Source organism: Maylandia zebra, linkage group LG3, assembly GCF_041146795.1.
Source record: "Maylandia zebra isolate NMK-2024a linkage group LG3, Mzebra_GT3a, whole genome shotgun sequence".
Lineage (NCBI taxonomy): Eukaryota > Metazoa > Chordata > Actinopteri > Cichliformes > Cichlidae > Maylandia > Maylandia zebra.
Genome location: NC_135169.1, coordinates 57,339,635 through 57,356,306, shown reverse-complemented (window position 1 = coordinate 57,356,306; position 16,672 = coordinate 57,339,635). Strand labels below are relative to the sequence as shown.

At 42.3% G+C, this 16,672-nt stretch overlaps 2 protein-coding genes across 2 annotated transcripts in view; both read right to left on the bottom strand.

Annotated features, from left to right (window-relative positions):
- Positions 1-16,672, bottom strand: part of LOC112433238 (NACHT, LRR and PYD domains-containing protein 12-like) — a 428,555-nt gene that overhangs the window by 227,716 nt on the left and 184,167 nt on the right. The gene's annotated exons all lie outside the window — the stretch shown is intronic.
- On the bottom strand, positions 1,109-3,948 carry LOC143414142 (uncharacterized). Its single transcript, XM_076877874.1, has 4 exons — positions 3,634-3,948; positions 3,451-3,549; positions 3,195-3,293; positions 1,109-1,259 (listed from the first exon to the last, which is right to left on the bottom strand). The coding sequence occupies exons 1-4, from the start codon at positions 3,720-3,722 to the stop codon at positions 1,109-1,111; spliced, it is 438 nt and encodes a 145-aa protein (XP_076733989.1). The 5' UTR covers positions 3,723-3,948.

The following is a 16,672-nucleotide window of genomic DNA, read 5'->3' as shown; positions in this document are numbered from 1 at the left end:
ACTCCTCTTCCTCCCTCTGTGAACACATTTATCACTAAAACATTTACTGTCAGTGAAAAACATCCAGATGTGACGTAACTGCAGTTCCTTTGATGTCATCAACACTAATGAGCTGCTCTTCCTGTCTGCCTGTCTCATTAAACACTGAGTGATGAATACAAACTCAGCACTTCATGCAGACTTCCTGACTTCACAATAAAAGCTTTCCATCAGAGAGAGACAGTTATGACTTTCACTGTTTTACAGCCGCTGTGTGCAGATTATCTGGGTCAGTTCACTCTGAAGCAGCTTAGAAGTGTCTGTGTAGAGCCGTGGTCTGACACACAGAGACTTCTGATTTTCTCTATTTAAACAAACATGATGAAGATGAGCATGTTTCTCTTCTAGTATAAACTCTGTGTCTCTCTGGCTGGCTCATGATGGCTTATCAGGTTTTATGTTTTGCTCTCTCCTGCTAGCGTTTTGCCTGCCTGGGTGGAGCTTGTAATGGCCTCTCGCTCTTGGTCCACACAGTTATGATGATAACACCACCTGTTGCTGACTCACCTGGGCTTACCGGTAACCATGGGTTAGCTTGTGTGACTGGTGTTTACACCAATGAAATCTAAATCACACTAATGTGTCCTCCAAGGTGTTTGGTGGGAGCACTGAGTGAAACATAAGAGCTCTGGTAAAATAACAAACAGGGCTGTGAGAGCAACTGAAGTGATAAAAATACTGTTTAAAGATAAAAAACACTTTGATGTTCTCTCGTCACCTAACAAAGTCCAAACCCTGTGAACTATTTTAGCTTTAATAACTGTGGATTCAGGTATCCTGAACCCATCTTTGGACATTTGTAATTAAATATTTTAAAACTCCATCAGAGACTCCTGATGTGGCTGTTTGGAGAAGGAAAAGAGGGACAAAGTGGAGCGTCGAGCTGAGGCTTCATTCACTGCAAACCTACAGTTATGTTTCCTTATTTCTGCTGTTTGCATGTTCACAGCTGAAATAAAGCTGCCTCTTTGACTTCATCCTGTTGTGTTTGGGTCCAATCCTGCCTGCCACACAGCGCTACAGGACAAAGTCTAATATTTTCATCTTTTTAATGAATCTTTGGTCATATTTATCCAGGAAAACACAAACATGTAAAGGAGTCATCACAGGTCTCTGACCTCGTTGGTCCAGGTTCATCACTGAAGTCTGGAGGGTGATGTTTGGACCGGTCACTCCTCACAGACGGACAGCTGGATCCTGCAGACTGTGACCTCTGACCTCTGCAGACACAAACATGTTTTATTCAATGATCAATTCTCTGATGAAGTGATTGAAGCAGCTGTGATCACTAGAGATGGACCGATCCGATATTACGTATCGGTATCGGTCCGATACTGACCTAAATTACTGGATCGGATATCGGAGAAAAATAAAAAATGTAATCCGATCCATTAAATATCACGAAAGCACCTCGCAAAACTTGCAACACGCCGGAACTCGCCTCAGAACGTTAGCACGTTGGAGCAGTATGCATCACGTGATAGAGCGGCTGTGGCACGCGGGACCTGTGGTGGTCTGGATAGCATTTGGAGCTTCGCTAGCAACCTGGCATTTCATCTCCGACAAAGTTATCCCGAGAGAAGTAAAGCAAGTGTGTAAGTCCATCTCTGAATGTTTGTAAAGCATTCCTGCGTTAAGCTTAACAAGCGACTGCCTCTTCTTGCTGCTACTTCAATCATGAAATTGCTTAATGATCAGCTGATCGGCTTTTCTGTCGCGACTCCGTCTCTCTTCTTTGTTTTTGGCCCACTTTGCACCAGAAAGAAGAAACCAGCGGCTGAACAACAGCAGCACGTTTAAGCTTGATAAGCTGTTGTTAGAATTTATTTAATATTACTTTCTACTCGAGGATCCTTTTCTACGCAGCTGATGGCTGTAATAAGTAGTAAGCTATAGTACTTTTTCCTTTGGGAAGGTACCATCTGTGCAGTCTGCAATTTTGTTGAAGAAAGATGTTGAATCTATTTAATATTTCTTGAAAAATAATTGATTTCTGTGCATTTTTTTTTCACACTGCATCAAATTAAGGTTGATTACGTCGATTAAGCATCATGAGGTGGCGCGTGAGGGGTGGTTCCCTATTTTTTATTTATTTATTTTTGTTGTTGCTGGGAGTTGGAACCCTATTAGTTAGGTTGCTTAATATTTACGCTAAGTACTCTTTAAAATACCAGAATAGTGAGGATGGTGTAGGTCTAAGTTTATTAGATTGATCAGTATTGCTGAACTATGAAATATTTTTTTTGTATACAGGTATAACAGAATAGTTTTAGTGTAGTTGTTGTTTTAAACTTGAGTATGAACTTGCAGACTTGCAAAATGCAGCAAGATATTTAAAAAACAGTTTTGTTGATTAAAAAACACTATATCGGATTCATATCGGTATCGGCAGATATCCAAATTTATGATATCGGTATCGGTATCGGACATAAAAAAAGTGGTATCGTGCCATCTCTAGTGATCACACAGACTGCAGATAATGCAGCTGTTTCCTGTCAGTAACAGTCCTCTTAGATTAGAGTTCAGCTTTTTACAGGAAAACAAATGTCCCTGAATGCAACAGTGAGACACAGTCTGTGTGGCTGTGATAGCTGCCGTTAGGAGCGCTCATGTGTTTGCAGTTAGACGAGGAGATGTTACCATCATGGACACGTTAACAAATCCTGCAGCATCACGTGGCACAAACACTTTGTGTTCCCGTCATCTGCAAGCAACAGGAAGTTCATTAATAAAGGCGGGATGGAGACGCGACTGTGATGGTTCTCCTTCATCCAGCTGTTACACACATCTGGGCTCACACGACGAGCCTTTGTCTAATACAGCAGCTGCTCTCTGAACACTTTTCTGAAGAGGAGCTGCACAAACCTTTGTTTGCTTTCTAGAGCAGCGTATCAAAGTCAAACTACCCACTGCTAGCAGCTGTTTCTATCATAGTTTAGGATCCAGATGTGTGAGGTCTAGATTTACACCTCTGATTAAAATACATAGTTAAAAACAGCCAATTGAGTCCAAATGTGTCTTAAACCAGATAAACTGACAGTTACAGCTGAGCCTGTGTGTCCTTGGAGACACTGCTCTGCTACAGAGATGCATTTTAGAAACCAGGAAACATCAAAATCATTTAAATCAGAGAGTTCTTGTTACTAACAGCTCACCTCTCTGCAGCGGACACAGGCTGGGATTTAAAATCAATGTCTCGATGATTGGACAGGTCACTCTTTAAGGACACAGAGCTGGATGGTTTCTGATTGACGCTAAAAATAAGTGAACATGAAACATGTGTCACATCCAATGTGTCCAATACATTACATAAAAAGTATAAATAAAGTATTAAATAGTTTATTATTTAAATCGTTAAATAGTAAAAAGCTGATTAAAATTTCAAACATTTTAACACTGACATGAACTTACTTTTCGTCAGATGACTTTTTTCGCCCTAAATTACGAAAGAAATGCTTCACCCGTTTGCTCTTAGAGGACACAGAGCTGGGTGGAGGTCCAGGCTGGTTCCTGTGAATAATGATGGAGCAGTGATGTGAGTGCTGAGCTGTGACATGGAGAAGAGTCATGGACAGTTAGAGATGGTCATCTCACCTCTGAGCTTTGGTCTGGCTCTCATGTTCCCCACACAGAGTGCTTTTAGAGGGAGGGACTCCCTCCTCTCTGTCCTCACACTGATCCATGCTGCTCAGTTCACATCAGCTCACACACACTTTCTACCTTCACCTGCAGAGGAAACACAAATCATTCATGTGCACATCAACTGAGAGCTGCAGAGGTCGTGTCTGATGTGTTGGACTAACATCCATCTGAGACGCAGCTTTCATCAGTTCACTACAAAAAGTGTCACAGAGCCCAGTTCAGCCTCCAAATCCTCCATTACTGTAGTCCTACAAAGCAGCAGGTCAAACATGGCTGCAGAGAGCAGCTTTATGTCAGTAACCATGTCCAGGACCGAACTGACTGCTTACAGAGTTCATACTCTAACTGCTAGCTGCTCTGCTAGCTAAGCTAACTCAGTAACAGTGACTCTGACAGCAGTTACTGTGGAACAGCGGCCGAGCTCAGGACACATTCAGTGTGTTTAGTCTGAGTCCTGGACTCTGATTCAATGGATTCAATCCAGCTCAGAGTTTCATGTGTTCATCAGAATAAAATACATGTACTAATATAACAGAAGTAATGCTCTGAATGCAGGACTGTAATGGAGGATAAATAAGGTTTTTACAGCCTGAAAGAAACATTCAGTTCATATATTTGTAGACAGTGAAGCAGCTTTTAATACTGCAGCTGTTTCCTTCACCTGTGTGTGTGTGAGCCACACCTTCATGTGCTGCTTTAGAAATATGTGGTCTGACTGCTCAGACTGAGTCTAGGAGGAAAGTTCACACGCTGGAGAAAGTTTTGTTCCTGACTTTGTCAGAGTTTGGCTCTGTCAAGAGATTTTTGTTTTTTTATAATTAATATAATAATTTTTTATAACTTTATGAAATTTTTCTTGTTTACTAAGCAATCTACATGTCTATGTGACCTAATAACTTTGTGATGAACTTATTCAGCTACTAAAACACTTCCTGTTTTAGAGAACAGATGTAGAAAAGAGAAATAACCCGTTGCTTTGGGTCTGTGCAAAGTCAGAGTGACAGGAAACTGCAGGTTTGCAGTGCAGAGCGTGCTTTTTTGCAGAAGTGAAGCTATAATCTTAAGTGTGTATATGTATCACACACACACACACACACACACACACACATAAGACCTATAAACAAAGAACACAGGCAGATGCAGTTCGCAGGTTGCGTTCGTTGCTACACGTGTAAAAAAAACGACTGCAGTGTTTGTGTTTTCTAACTCAGGTGTCTTAGCTGAAGAATTACAGGGTGATTTTTAGAAATCCCCTGTCAGGCTCCAAAGACAAAGAAGACGGAGCTCACAGTCTGTAGATGGTCCTCAGTGTGTGTGTGAAGCCAAGAAAGCACACAGGAGTGTGTTTATGTCAGCAAATCAGTGTGTGTGAAGAGTCTGAGGGAGTGTGTGAATGAGACTAAACACTGAAACCAACAGTCCAAGAAAAGCGTCTGGATTTCTTTAAGTTTAACTTAAAGAAGTCCAGACGCTTTTCTTTTTGTCTCCATAATGTCTCCATAATGCTGCAATGTTATCTGCCCCAGAAACACTGTGCAGAAGCTCTGATGGTGACACAGAAAAGTCACAGTGGAGATACTTCTGTCCACCTTTGATTAGACTCATTATAAAAAGGAAAACAAAGTTTGAACACAGTCATGTTTCCAGTTCACTGACTTACATTTATTCCATGGACACTCACTCTAACCTGAAGCACAGCTACAACCCAACATTGTTGAGGCCTCATCTCCTCCTTTCCTGACTGTAGAGGTTAAATATGCAACAACCAACAAATAAAAGAATTTGGTTCATTTCAAAGAAATTCACACGGTGACCAAGTAAAGTAACCGTAGTAAAGGAGACAACATCCCGTTGATGGTGGGATTATTTGAAAGATTTGCTTTGGTCACGTCACCAAATGCAGTTGAACCACCCGTGGATCCATGTTTGACCATTCTACCACTCTGAGCTCTGCTTTTGAATCATTTTATTATTATCATCATTCATTTATTCATTCTTTGGAGGGGGGCTATTTCCTAATGCCGCCCTAATAAGCTGATGTTCAAGGGGAAATATAACAGAAACTCTTTCAGTGTTATTCATTAATAAATTAACAGATAAACTGTGAAGAAGAAAAAACTGAGATTTAAAGGAGAGAGTGAGAAACTTGATCATCCATCCTCATAATACATGTTTATCAGTATCTGCTGTGACCATACTGCAGTAATAACTACAAGTCTACATTTCTGTGACTGTTGATCAATCACAGCAGGAATCTGAGCTCATCTCTGCACACAGAGCAGCTTCAGCTCTGGGATAAACTGCTCGCTTCACGTCCTTCTCAGCTCACAGACACTCATCCTGATATTTTCCTTTAACATTTGATGGTATCTGGAATAGTTGGCAGCAATAAGGATGATTTTCTGTAAAATAATATTGCTATGACCCGTGAGTTATTCGTAGATGAGCGTTGAACTCAGAGAGCTGAAGATATCATGGACATGCTGACCTCGCTCCGTGGTCTACAGGGTACAAAATGAATTAATTAAATACACCATTAAATAATGAATTAAATGTGGCAAAAATTAATTAAAATGTGAAATAGATGTGAAATATAAATATGTTTATATTGTCTATTCTGTAAAATAGTCAGATGTCTATTCATATTAATGTACACAGTTCACCTGCTTGCTGCTACTACTGCACATTCACCCAATACTGTTTATATATATATATAATGTTCTTCCTCTACCCCCCCCCCCCCCCCCCCCCCCCCCCCACCCCCCACCATTTTTGCACATGTCGAGGAGCGTGTCAGGCTACATTTCACTGTGTGTTATACTTGTATAATTATGCATGTGACAAATAAAGAACCTTGAACCTGAACCTTGATAAATAATTAATTAATTACATGTGTCAAAAAATATTTATTTAATTAATTATTTCCCATTTTGATTAATTATTTCTAATTTATTAGAAGACATAGCATACATTTTCACTGCTATGCAGATGACACCCAGCTCTATCTGTCCATGAAGCCAGATAACACACACCAATGAGTTAAACTGCAGGAATGTCTTAAAGACATAAAGACCTGGATGGCCGCTAACTTTCTGCTTCTTCATTCAGATCAAACTGAGGTTATTGTACTCGGCCCTGAAAATCTTAGAAATATGGTCTCTAAGCAGATTCTTACTCTGGATGGCATTACCTTGGCCTCCAGTAACGCTGTGAGGAACCTTGGAGTCATTTTTTACCAGGACATGTCCTTCAACGCACATATTAAACAAATATGTAAGACTGCGTTCTTCCATTTGCACAACATCTCTAAAATTAGAAATATCCTGTCTCAGAGTGATGCTGAAAAACTAGTTCATGCATTTATTACTTCCAGGCTGGACGACTGTAATTCATTATTATCAGGATGTCCAAAAAACTCACTGAAAAGCCTTCAGCTAATCCAAAATGCTGCAGCAAGAGTGCTGACAGGGACTAGAAAGAGAGAGCAGATTTCTCCTGTTTTGGCTTCCTGTTAAATCCAGAATTCAAAATCCTGCTCCTCACATACAAGGTCTTAAATAATCAGGCCCCATCTTATCTTAATGACCTTGTAGTACCATATCACCCTATTAGAGCACTTCGCTCTCGCTCTGCAGGCCTACTTGTTGTTCCTAGAGTATTTAAAAGTAGAATGGGAGGGAGAGCCTTCAGTTTTCAGGCCCCTCTTCTGTGGAACCAGCTTCCAGTTTGGATTCAGGAGACAGACACTATCTCTACTTTCAAGATTAGGCTTCAAACTTTCCTTTTTGCTAAAGCATATAGTTAGGGCTGGACCAGGTGACCCTGAATCCTCCCTTAGTTATGCTGCAATAGATGTAGGCTGCCGGGGGATTCCCATGATGCATTGAGTTTTTCCTTTTCAGTCACCTTTCTCACTCACTATGTGTTAACAGACCTCTCTGCATTGAATCATATCTGTTATTAATCTCTGTCTCTCTTCCACAGCATGTCTTTATCCTGTCTTCCTTTTCTCACCCCAACTGGTCGCAGCAGATGGCCCCGCCCTCCCTGAGCCTGGTTTTTCCTTCTCACTGTCGCCAAAGTGCTTGCTCATAGGGGGTCATATGATTGTTGGGTTTTTCACAAATGCTCTAAAACTGTAGAAGAAGGTTGCATGTGATGAAAAAATATTTTACTATGACTTCACCACTCTCTATCTCACAGTGCAATCTAAAAAAAGATTATCCTGTAGGACACCCTCAAATCATTTACAGAAACTTTGACAGCCTAGAAAATTATTTCGGCTTTGTTAAATGCTCAGAACTGCCGCCAAGAGGTCTTTTTCACCCCGTCCTTCCCTACAGGTGCCACGGCAAACTGATGTTTCCGCTCTGCAGCTTGTGCGCTGAAGACCAGAAGCAGCACACAGCATGTGGGCACAGTGACAGTGAGCGGGTGTTGAATGGCACATGGGTCTCATTTGAGCTTGAAAAAGCTGTTGAGAAAGGATACAGGATTGTTTCTATTGATGAGGTGTGGCACTTCCCCAACAAGACTGACACATTTTTTAAAGACTATGTGAAAGCCTTTCTAAAACTTAAACAGGAGGCCTCGGCGTATCCAGAACATGTGAAAACACCTGACGAGCAGCAGAAGTACATAGATGAGTATTATGAGAAGGAGGGAATAATGCTAGATCCGTCCGTAAATAAAGCTGTTCGAAACTGTAACAAGCTGTTGCTAAACTCGTTATGGGGTGGTTTCAGTATGACGTCGAATACGGCGTCATCTGAGTTCATCACAGACCCTTCCAGGTTTAGCCAGCTAATCTTTAGCGACCAGGATGACGTGTGGCAGTTTTGTTTCATCTCTGACGACGTCGCCATGGTGCAATGGCGCCACTCTGATGGTAGAGCATCCCGCATGAAGGACGTTAATGTCTTTGTGGGGGCCATGACCGCTGCACATGCCAGACTCAGGCTGTATGATTTGTTAGACAACTTGCAGCAGTGCGTGCTGTATTGTGATACAGACAGCATCATTTTCACGGCACGCCCTGGCGACTGGATGCCTCCTCTAGGCCCATTTCTGGGGGAGCTGACCAGCGAATTAGATTCTGGAGAGGGAGGTGTGGAGGATCACATAGTAGAATTTGTTTCCGGTGGGCCAAAATGCTACACGTATCACACATCGCTGGGCAAGACCCAGGTCAAATGTAAAGGCGTAATACTGAACTCACTAAACTCAAAAGTTGTCACCCACGAATCCTTGAAAGGTTTAGTCCACAAGTTTGTAGCCAATCAGACATCAGACGCACACCTAGTCGCCATCTCTGATAATATCAGACGTGATAAAAAGAAGCTTCATTTGAAGAATGAAACCATTGTGAAGAAGCTTAAGGTTGTCTACAATAAGCGCCGTGTGCTCCCAGACTATACAACCCTACCTTATGGATTTTAAATTAGATCAGGGGTTTGACGCCAGGTTACAGCACCCGTTCAGCATGGTGGCCAGCGGTTCCAGTAACTGTGGCAAGACGTTTTTTGTTAAAAGCGTCATTGAAAATTCTTCCAGGATTATATCACACAGCATTGATAACATTGTGTATATATACTCATGCTGGCAGCCACTATATGACCAGCTTCTTCAGATAAGAGACATAAACTTTGTTAATGGTTTACACGAATCTCTTGTTGATGACACCCTTCTTCCTGCAGACAAGAACAATTTGTTAATTATAGACGATGTAATGAACGATGCCGCTAACAATTTAGAAATACAAAATGTGTTCACAAAGTATGTGCATCATAGAAATTTGAGTTGTATATATCTAGTTCAAAATTTGTTTATTCAAGGAAAATCCAGTAGAACTATTTCCTTGAACACTAACTACCTAATATTGTTTAAAAATCCAAGAGATAAATATCAAGTCATGCTTTTGGGTAGGCAAATCTTTCCTGGTAATACTAAATATATTATAGAAGCATTTAATGCATTGTGTGAGATAGCCTTTCACGTATTACAAGGTAACATTCCACCGTTGAGTGTTTGGTTTCTCCACCAATATGTAAGGAGGATAGAGCTCTCATTGGTGCCTATTTTGTGTGTGAAAGCGTGTGTGAGCGAGTGCGGGCCAGACGTGGTCTGTGTGAGTGTGACTGATTGTTGTCTTGTAATGGGGAATAAACTGGGTAATTCTGCCTTGAAAGGGGATGGAATACATTGCAAAGTATTCACTGGGCAGCACGTAGTATGTAGATCATTGAAGGAAGAAAGTAATGAATTTGTGCACAAAGCAGATGGAACAGTGAGTGTGACTGTGTCTGACGTCACTGTGTGTGTGAGACACAGAGAGGTGTGAAAGACAAACATCCAAACTCAGCCTGCAGTTCTGTTCTGTGATTCTACATTTGACTATCCGTTGAGTTTGGTGTGCACTTCTGCTTTGTTCAGATGCATTTAGATACATCACCTCCACTCTCCTGTCTTTCCTTCTCTACCATTGCCTCTTAACTGGGGATGGGTACCGGTATCCGATGCCATTATGGCACCGGTTCTGACATAAACGTAAGTAACCAGACTGAAAAGCAGCACACATTTCAGTACTTTTTTTGATGCTTTTTTTCCTGAGATGTCATACACTTTGGATTCTAGCCAATCATTTTACCTTTCCAAGGATAGTAGGCGGGCCCAGGTATGTATGTTCTTTTAGAGCAGAGCTACAGATTAAAAATGCCCAAGGCGAAGCGGTCAAAGTCTGGCTGTACTCCACAGCAAAAGATGCAAACTCAGCAGCCTGCAACAAGTGCTTTAAGGTGATACTGTGCAAAGGAGGTAACATCTCACATCTAATGAAACAGGGTGGCTGTAGCTCAGGGGGTAGAGCTGGTCACCTACTGGTCGGAAGGTTGATGGTTCGATCTCAGGCTCCTCCAGTCTGCGTGTCACGTATCCTTGGGCAAGATACTAACCCCAACTTGCTCTCCAATGCATCCATCAGAGTGTGAATGTACTTAGAAAGCACTGAGTGTAGATAAAGTGCTTGTGTGATTGGGTGAATGTGACATGTTTTATAGAACGCTTTGAGTACTCCGGGACAGTAGAAAAGCGCTATATAAGAATCAGTCCATTTACCATGAAACACCCGGCGACACATAGTGTTTTTTGTAAAAGCCGAGAAATGCACCGTGTTTGACAGCTTGCTGCAAGACCTCACACCGAGCACAACTACTGCGGGTGTGGTGCCTGTTAACGGATCCGGAGTTAGCAACATCCCCCAAGAACCCGAAGAGGAGAGTCCTGGCCCCTAGCCCTGCCAGTGTAACAGAAACGATGACGGATGATGATGGAGCAGCAGCCGTTCTTCTCTGGGTGAGTAGCTTAATGTTGTTTGTGTGTAATTTACACTGAGTAGGCTAACCACGTTATTACATTAATGCATGTAAGGTGAACTAGCAAAAACCGTCATAGTTAAATGTGTGTCTGTCTTCTTGTTTGATAGAGTGAAACCATATATGCCCTATAGTTGCAGAAAAGGCTAACATTGTTGTCTTTTTCCTAAAAAACCCAGCTAAACATGAGAGGTTTTAGGACAAAATTTGTGTTCTTCATTCTTTAAGCACTGATTCGAGCACTGATTAAGCACAGGCACCGTTTCAAAAGTACCGGTTGGGCACCGGTATCGGATAAAACCTAAACGATACCCATCCCTACTCCTAACATGCCTCCTTCCTCCTCTTCCTTTTCTTTCAGCCATCAGTAGCATGACAGTCTTATTCATTATGATCCACGCATTTTATTTGGTAAAGCTTTAGTTCAGAATGCCCTTACTAATGCAACACTCCCCATTTACCCAGGCTGGCACTTGGAGTACACTGGCTTGTGGCCCCTTGTGCCAGCATTAGTGCTTTCATCCTTTCTGCTGCTCACAATTCACCAATCACACTTTGACTATTACCATTAAAACAAGAGTCAGAAAATTTAGCAACAGAGCTACGATCCTTTAAATGTTAGAGTTTCATGATTCACGTGTGGATGTTGCATAAGAAAAGCATGATGTATAAAGTATAAGTGTTTCTGACCAGTTGTTCATGTTCCTTCATTTTTCCCTGAAATCTATCAAATACTGTCCAACAGACTGATGGCACAGCAGTGCAGAGGCTGCAGAGGCTGCAGAACCTGCGTCTGCATCGGAGAGCAACATGGGGTTAGTATCTTACCCAAGGACACCATGCAGTCTGGCATTAAACCACCAACCTTCTGGTTAGCAGGTGACCTGCTCGACCACCTGAGTTCCAGCCACCTCATCAAAGTGACCAATCACATTAGAATCCTGTCCTGCTTTGGGCTCCGCCTCCAAACCATCCAAAGCGGGTTTATTTGCACCATGTATGCAGGTAAACTCAAACATCCATTCAGCTGCTTCAGAAGGAAAATGTCAGCTTGTGGTTTCAGTCACAGGAAACTCACAGGTTAGAGTCCAGCCAGAGGGCTGCTGTTGTTTATCTGTAAAGTCTTTCAATTTACAGAAATAAATAATCATGTGGACACATCTGGATCATCAGCAAACATGAAACCAGGTGACCACCAGGACCAAGCTGACTGCTGACACAGAGTTCATACTCTAACTGCTAGCTGCTCTGCTAGCTAAGTTAACTGATGTTAAAGGTCAGAGTAAAGAAATGACGTGATGCTGCTGGGAGTGACACCACAGACTAGCAGCATTTAGTTACTCAGCATATAATGCAGTTAATCTGAAATCTCTTTTTCTCTCTGAAACAAAGTGACAGCAGACTGAGTCAAAGACAGAAACCTTATTTAAACACCAAATATTCACCGGCTTCACTTCCTGATCCAGGATTCAAAGAGGACGTTGCACTTACTCAGCTTCTTCCCATGAACGTCTTCCCTCTGCAGCTCTGCTGTCTGGACCAGGTCTGTGTAGAAACAGAGACAATCTTCTGCTTCATCAGTCCTCTGTGTCTGCAGGCTGAAGTCACATTAAACACTTCACACCAGCAAAGAGTCTGAAGCTCAAAGGTCAGCTGCTGCACCTTGTGTGATATTGTTTGATCAATAATTAACCTGCAGCAGGTTTCTGCTCCAACTCCGACACACTGAACAACCCTGAGAACAAATCAGAGGATGTGGGTGTGTCTGCAAGCTTCAATAGTATTAAACACTTCACACCAGCAATGAGTCTGAAGCTCGCAGGTCAAAGGTCAGCTGCTGCACCTTGTGTGATATTGTTTGATCAATAATTAACCTGCAGCAGGTTTCTGCTCCAACTCCAACACACTGAACAACCCTGAGAACAAATCAGAGGATGTGGGTGTGTCTGCAAGCTTCAATAGTAAACACCTCACACCAGCAATGAGTCTGAAGCTCGCAGGTCAAAGGTCAAAGGTCAGCTGCCACACTGTATATAATATTTCAATATGTATACAACCTGACTGTGGGTGTGTGTGCAGCCATAAACAGTTTAAACATTAAACACTGAACCATAAAAGAAGCTTAAGCTGCAGCTCACAGGTCAAAGCTCAGCTGCTGCAGCCAGTTATGACTTTACATAAATCATCATGTTTTCCCTCTCAGCACTTGGGCTGTTTTGACTCAGCTACACTATGGCAAATGGCCAATGGTTCCACAGCTGTTCTTGTTGTGTTAGGGCTGAAAAGCCCGACTTGTTCTCCTCTGCAGGTCATCAAATGCACCACAGAAGTTTGTATTTGCAGAAGCCTGTGTATGTTTGATGGCTTTATTATTCTCTGTTCAAAGACAATAAATGTGGAAAATGTCTCATGTAGTATCAGCGTCATTTAAAAATGACTGCAAACATTTAGAGAACATGTGCTGCTGTTTGTCCTTGTAACAGGGCAGCCCTTAGCGGCTGGAAACACAGTGAGACAGACCAAGGCAAGTGTAGTGGAACAAAGTATTTATTTGCTATATGGCTCTCCTTACAACAATTAACTTGTCGAGCTTCTTCACAGCACAAAAAATCCACCTCTAATGACAACTGGCAGCCTTAAATATGTTCAGCTGTCACAGACTTAACCATTATTCCACTCTCAGGTAAATTCTTAAATCCCAACCTTCCACCACAGTATACAATATATTAATTAGAATAAATAAATACATAAATACATTTCCACATTTACATATTAATAAATATTTCACACTTAATGTTACACCAAACCCAATATTATAAAAACCCAGAAACCCAAGCACAAAAAGATTCACCACACTCTCTTTACCAATGGTCTCTCCCGGAACCTTTAAATGGTGTCTGGACCCCAGGGGAAACATTTGCCCAAACACCTTGAAGAGGACACAGGCAAGAAAGGTGAGTAATCATTAACTTACAAACACTTATTTGCACCACGTTTATCCCTAGATTTCACACACACGTTTGCATTAGTTTTCCTTACTGGTAAACCTTAATCACAATCTCAATCACCATTCTTCTCTCCTGACAGACAACCACCACATTCCTTGATGAGGAGCAGCTGTGCAGGATCTGAAATAAGGCTACCAACTGATTTTAAAATTCCCAATAAATAGTCAATAAATATTTAAACTTCTTGTGTGCAAATCCATGCTTAAAGTGCAATGCTCATAAATTGCTTGATAAGGTGCTTTTAATAAAGTGAAAGGTGTGCTCTAAAGTGCTATACATATAATATAAATAAATACAGTCAAGTCTGTCCCGTATTCAGTAAGTGAAAATGAAATGAACAATAAAAGGTGAATCAAATGGACCATTACGGCAAGGCTGGGATGGTCAATTTGGTAAAGTAAATCCGTTGGGCATCTTTCTTTGCCTTTAGACAATAGTTCTGATGGCAAAAGAGCCAAACGGGACAGGCACAAAAAAAAAAAAAAAATACAGTAAGGGAGTCCTCTTCCTTACATTTCCTCCTCCCTCTCTTGAGCGCGAAGTGCTTCAGTCCTCTGTCATCCTAGATAAACAATCAGCAACCACATTTGACTTCCCTGGCCTATACTGGACCGTAAAGTCATAAGGCTGCAAAGACAAGTACCATCCTGCAATGTGGGCATTTGCATCCCTCATGCGGTTCAACCACTGGAGGGCACGATGATCAGTCTCCAGAGTGAAGTGACGTCCCAGAAGATAATACCTCAAGGCCTCAATAGCCCATTTCATAGCCAAGCACTCTTTCTCCACCGTCGAATACCTCGTCTTCCTGTCGAGTAGTTTCCGACTCAGAAACACCACAGGCCTTCTTTCACCATCCACCTCTTGCTGAAGGACAGCACCAAGGCCAACTCCTGAAGCATCAGTTTGCAAGATGAATGGCTTGTTGAAGTCTGGACTGTGTAGAACTGGATGTGTGCAAACTGCTTCCTTGAGGTCTCTGAATGTTTGCTCACAGTCTTCTGTCCAACGCACTTTGTTGGGGGCTGAGCCTTTTGTGAGGTCATTCAGTACAGTGGATCGCTCTGCAAAAGAAGGTATGAATTTCCGGTACCAGCCTACTAGACCCAGAAAACCTCTCACCTTCCTTTTTGTTGTCGGAACTGGGAAGGACTGAATTGCTTCAATCTTTCCAACCTGCGGCTTTATCTTCCCAAAGCCCAAGTACTCCACTTCTCTCTTGGCTATGGAGCACTTCTTGGGATTGATAGTCAGTCCAGCCATTCTGATGGAGCACCTTCTGTAGGTGAATGACATGCTCTTCCCAGGACTGGCTGTTCACCACCACGTCATCCAGATATGCTGCAGAGAATGCTGACACATCTCTCAGTACATGGTCCATTAATCGTTGGAATGTCGCTGGTGCACCTTGAAGCCCAAATGGCATGACTTTAAATTGGTACATACCAAAAGGAGTTTTGAAGGCTGTCAGCTCTCTCGCTTCTGGTGCCAAAGCCACTTGCCAGTATCCTTTACACATTGCTCAAACTCTTATAGCCTCTGGTGCCTCCACCTTATCATAAAAGCCTAAACATTCACATCCGTTCTCTCACACGGCGCCTAAGCTACGACCTTGGCTCCCCGTTTATCTGCTCCTGCTGAGATGGGGCAGAAAACTCCAGTATGTTCTGTTCTCTTCTAATCAGACCAATAAGGTGATGACTTTCTGCAAACAGTATTTCTTATAACTCAGCAGTATAATGCATCATAAAACAATATCATTCATCCACAATAAATCAGCAGTCTAATGTAATGCAAATCAGTTTAACAAATGCAATAGTTATCATCTTCTTCTAATTCAGGAGAATGACGCAAACTAAAACTACATAATAATTCACAATCTTTAATTAGGGGTATAACATGGCATAAAATAATATTATAATCTAACAATTCCCCCTGATGAGCTCGTTAGAATAATGAGCTCACCAACACCCTATAATCCAGTGTCGCCGGGTTCATCTCTTCTCACTCCTGAGGCCCTTTGTCCCCCTGAGGGGCGAACCATATGTGAGATGACCTCTGTGTTTGCGCAGTTCAGATGCAAGAAAAACTATTATTCCAACAATAGCAGGTACAGATGACACTCCCCAGTTCTCCCACAGCTTTATTTTGGTGCTACCTTATACCCTTCCGACGTACTCAGACTAGAACCTCTGTCCAAGGAGCTTTTAGCCTTTATTTTATTGCTGCAGCTACCAGTGTCTTCCAGTTGGGTGATCCTCTGCTCTTCATTCTTCAACCTCAGGGGTTAGACAACCCTTCAGTCGTGGCACAGATCAGGGGATTATTCTGCCCCGATTTCAAACAACGATCTGTGTATCCTCCAGAAAAAGATCAGGAACGCGTCCCCCTTTTTGCCCAAGAGCCTCTCGAACTTCGTTGGTCTGGTGTTCCTGGATTTCCGCCAACCCCTTCATGGTTATTGCTGTGTTTATGGGATCCATCCTTTTGTGGTGACTAGCTGGAGCCCAAACGCCATGACACTTGGACCCAGTTGATGTCTCGGCAGTCACTGTGTCTGTCTCTGCTGCGGAGGATCCTCGCATATCTGTGACCTCGTCTGGTGTCTGTCCC

Excerpts from the sequence above, each read along its gene's own strand:
- LOC143414142 (XM_076877874.1), bottom strand. The coding sequence starts at position 3,722 with ATGGATCAGTGTGAGGACAGAGAGGAGGGAGTCCCTCCCTCTAAAAGC. Across the intron at positions 3,294-3,450 it reads AAAAAGTCATCTGACGAAAA|CGTCAATCAGAAACCATCCA; the intron begins GTAAGTTCATGT and ends ACTTATTTTTAG. Across the intron at positions 1,260-3,194 it reads CCTGTGTCCGCTGCAGAGAG|AGGTCAGAGGTCACAGTCTG; the intron begins GTGAGCTGTTAG and ends TTGTGTCTGCAG.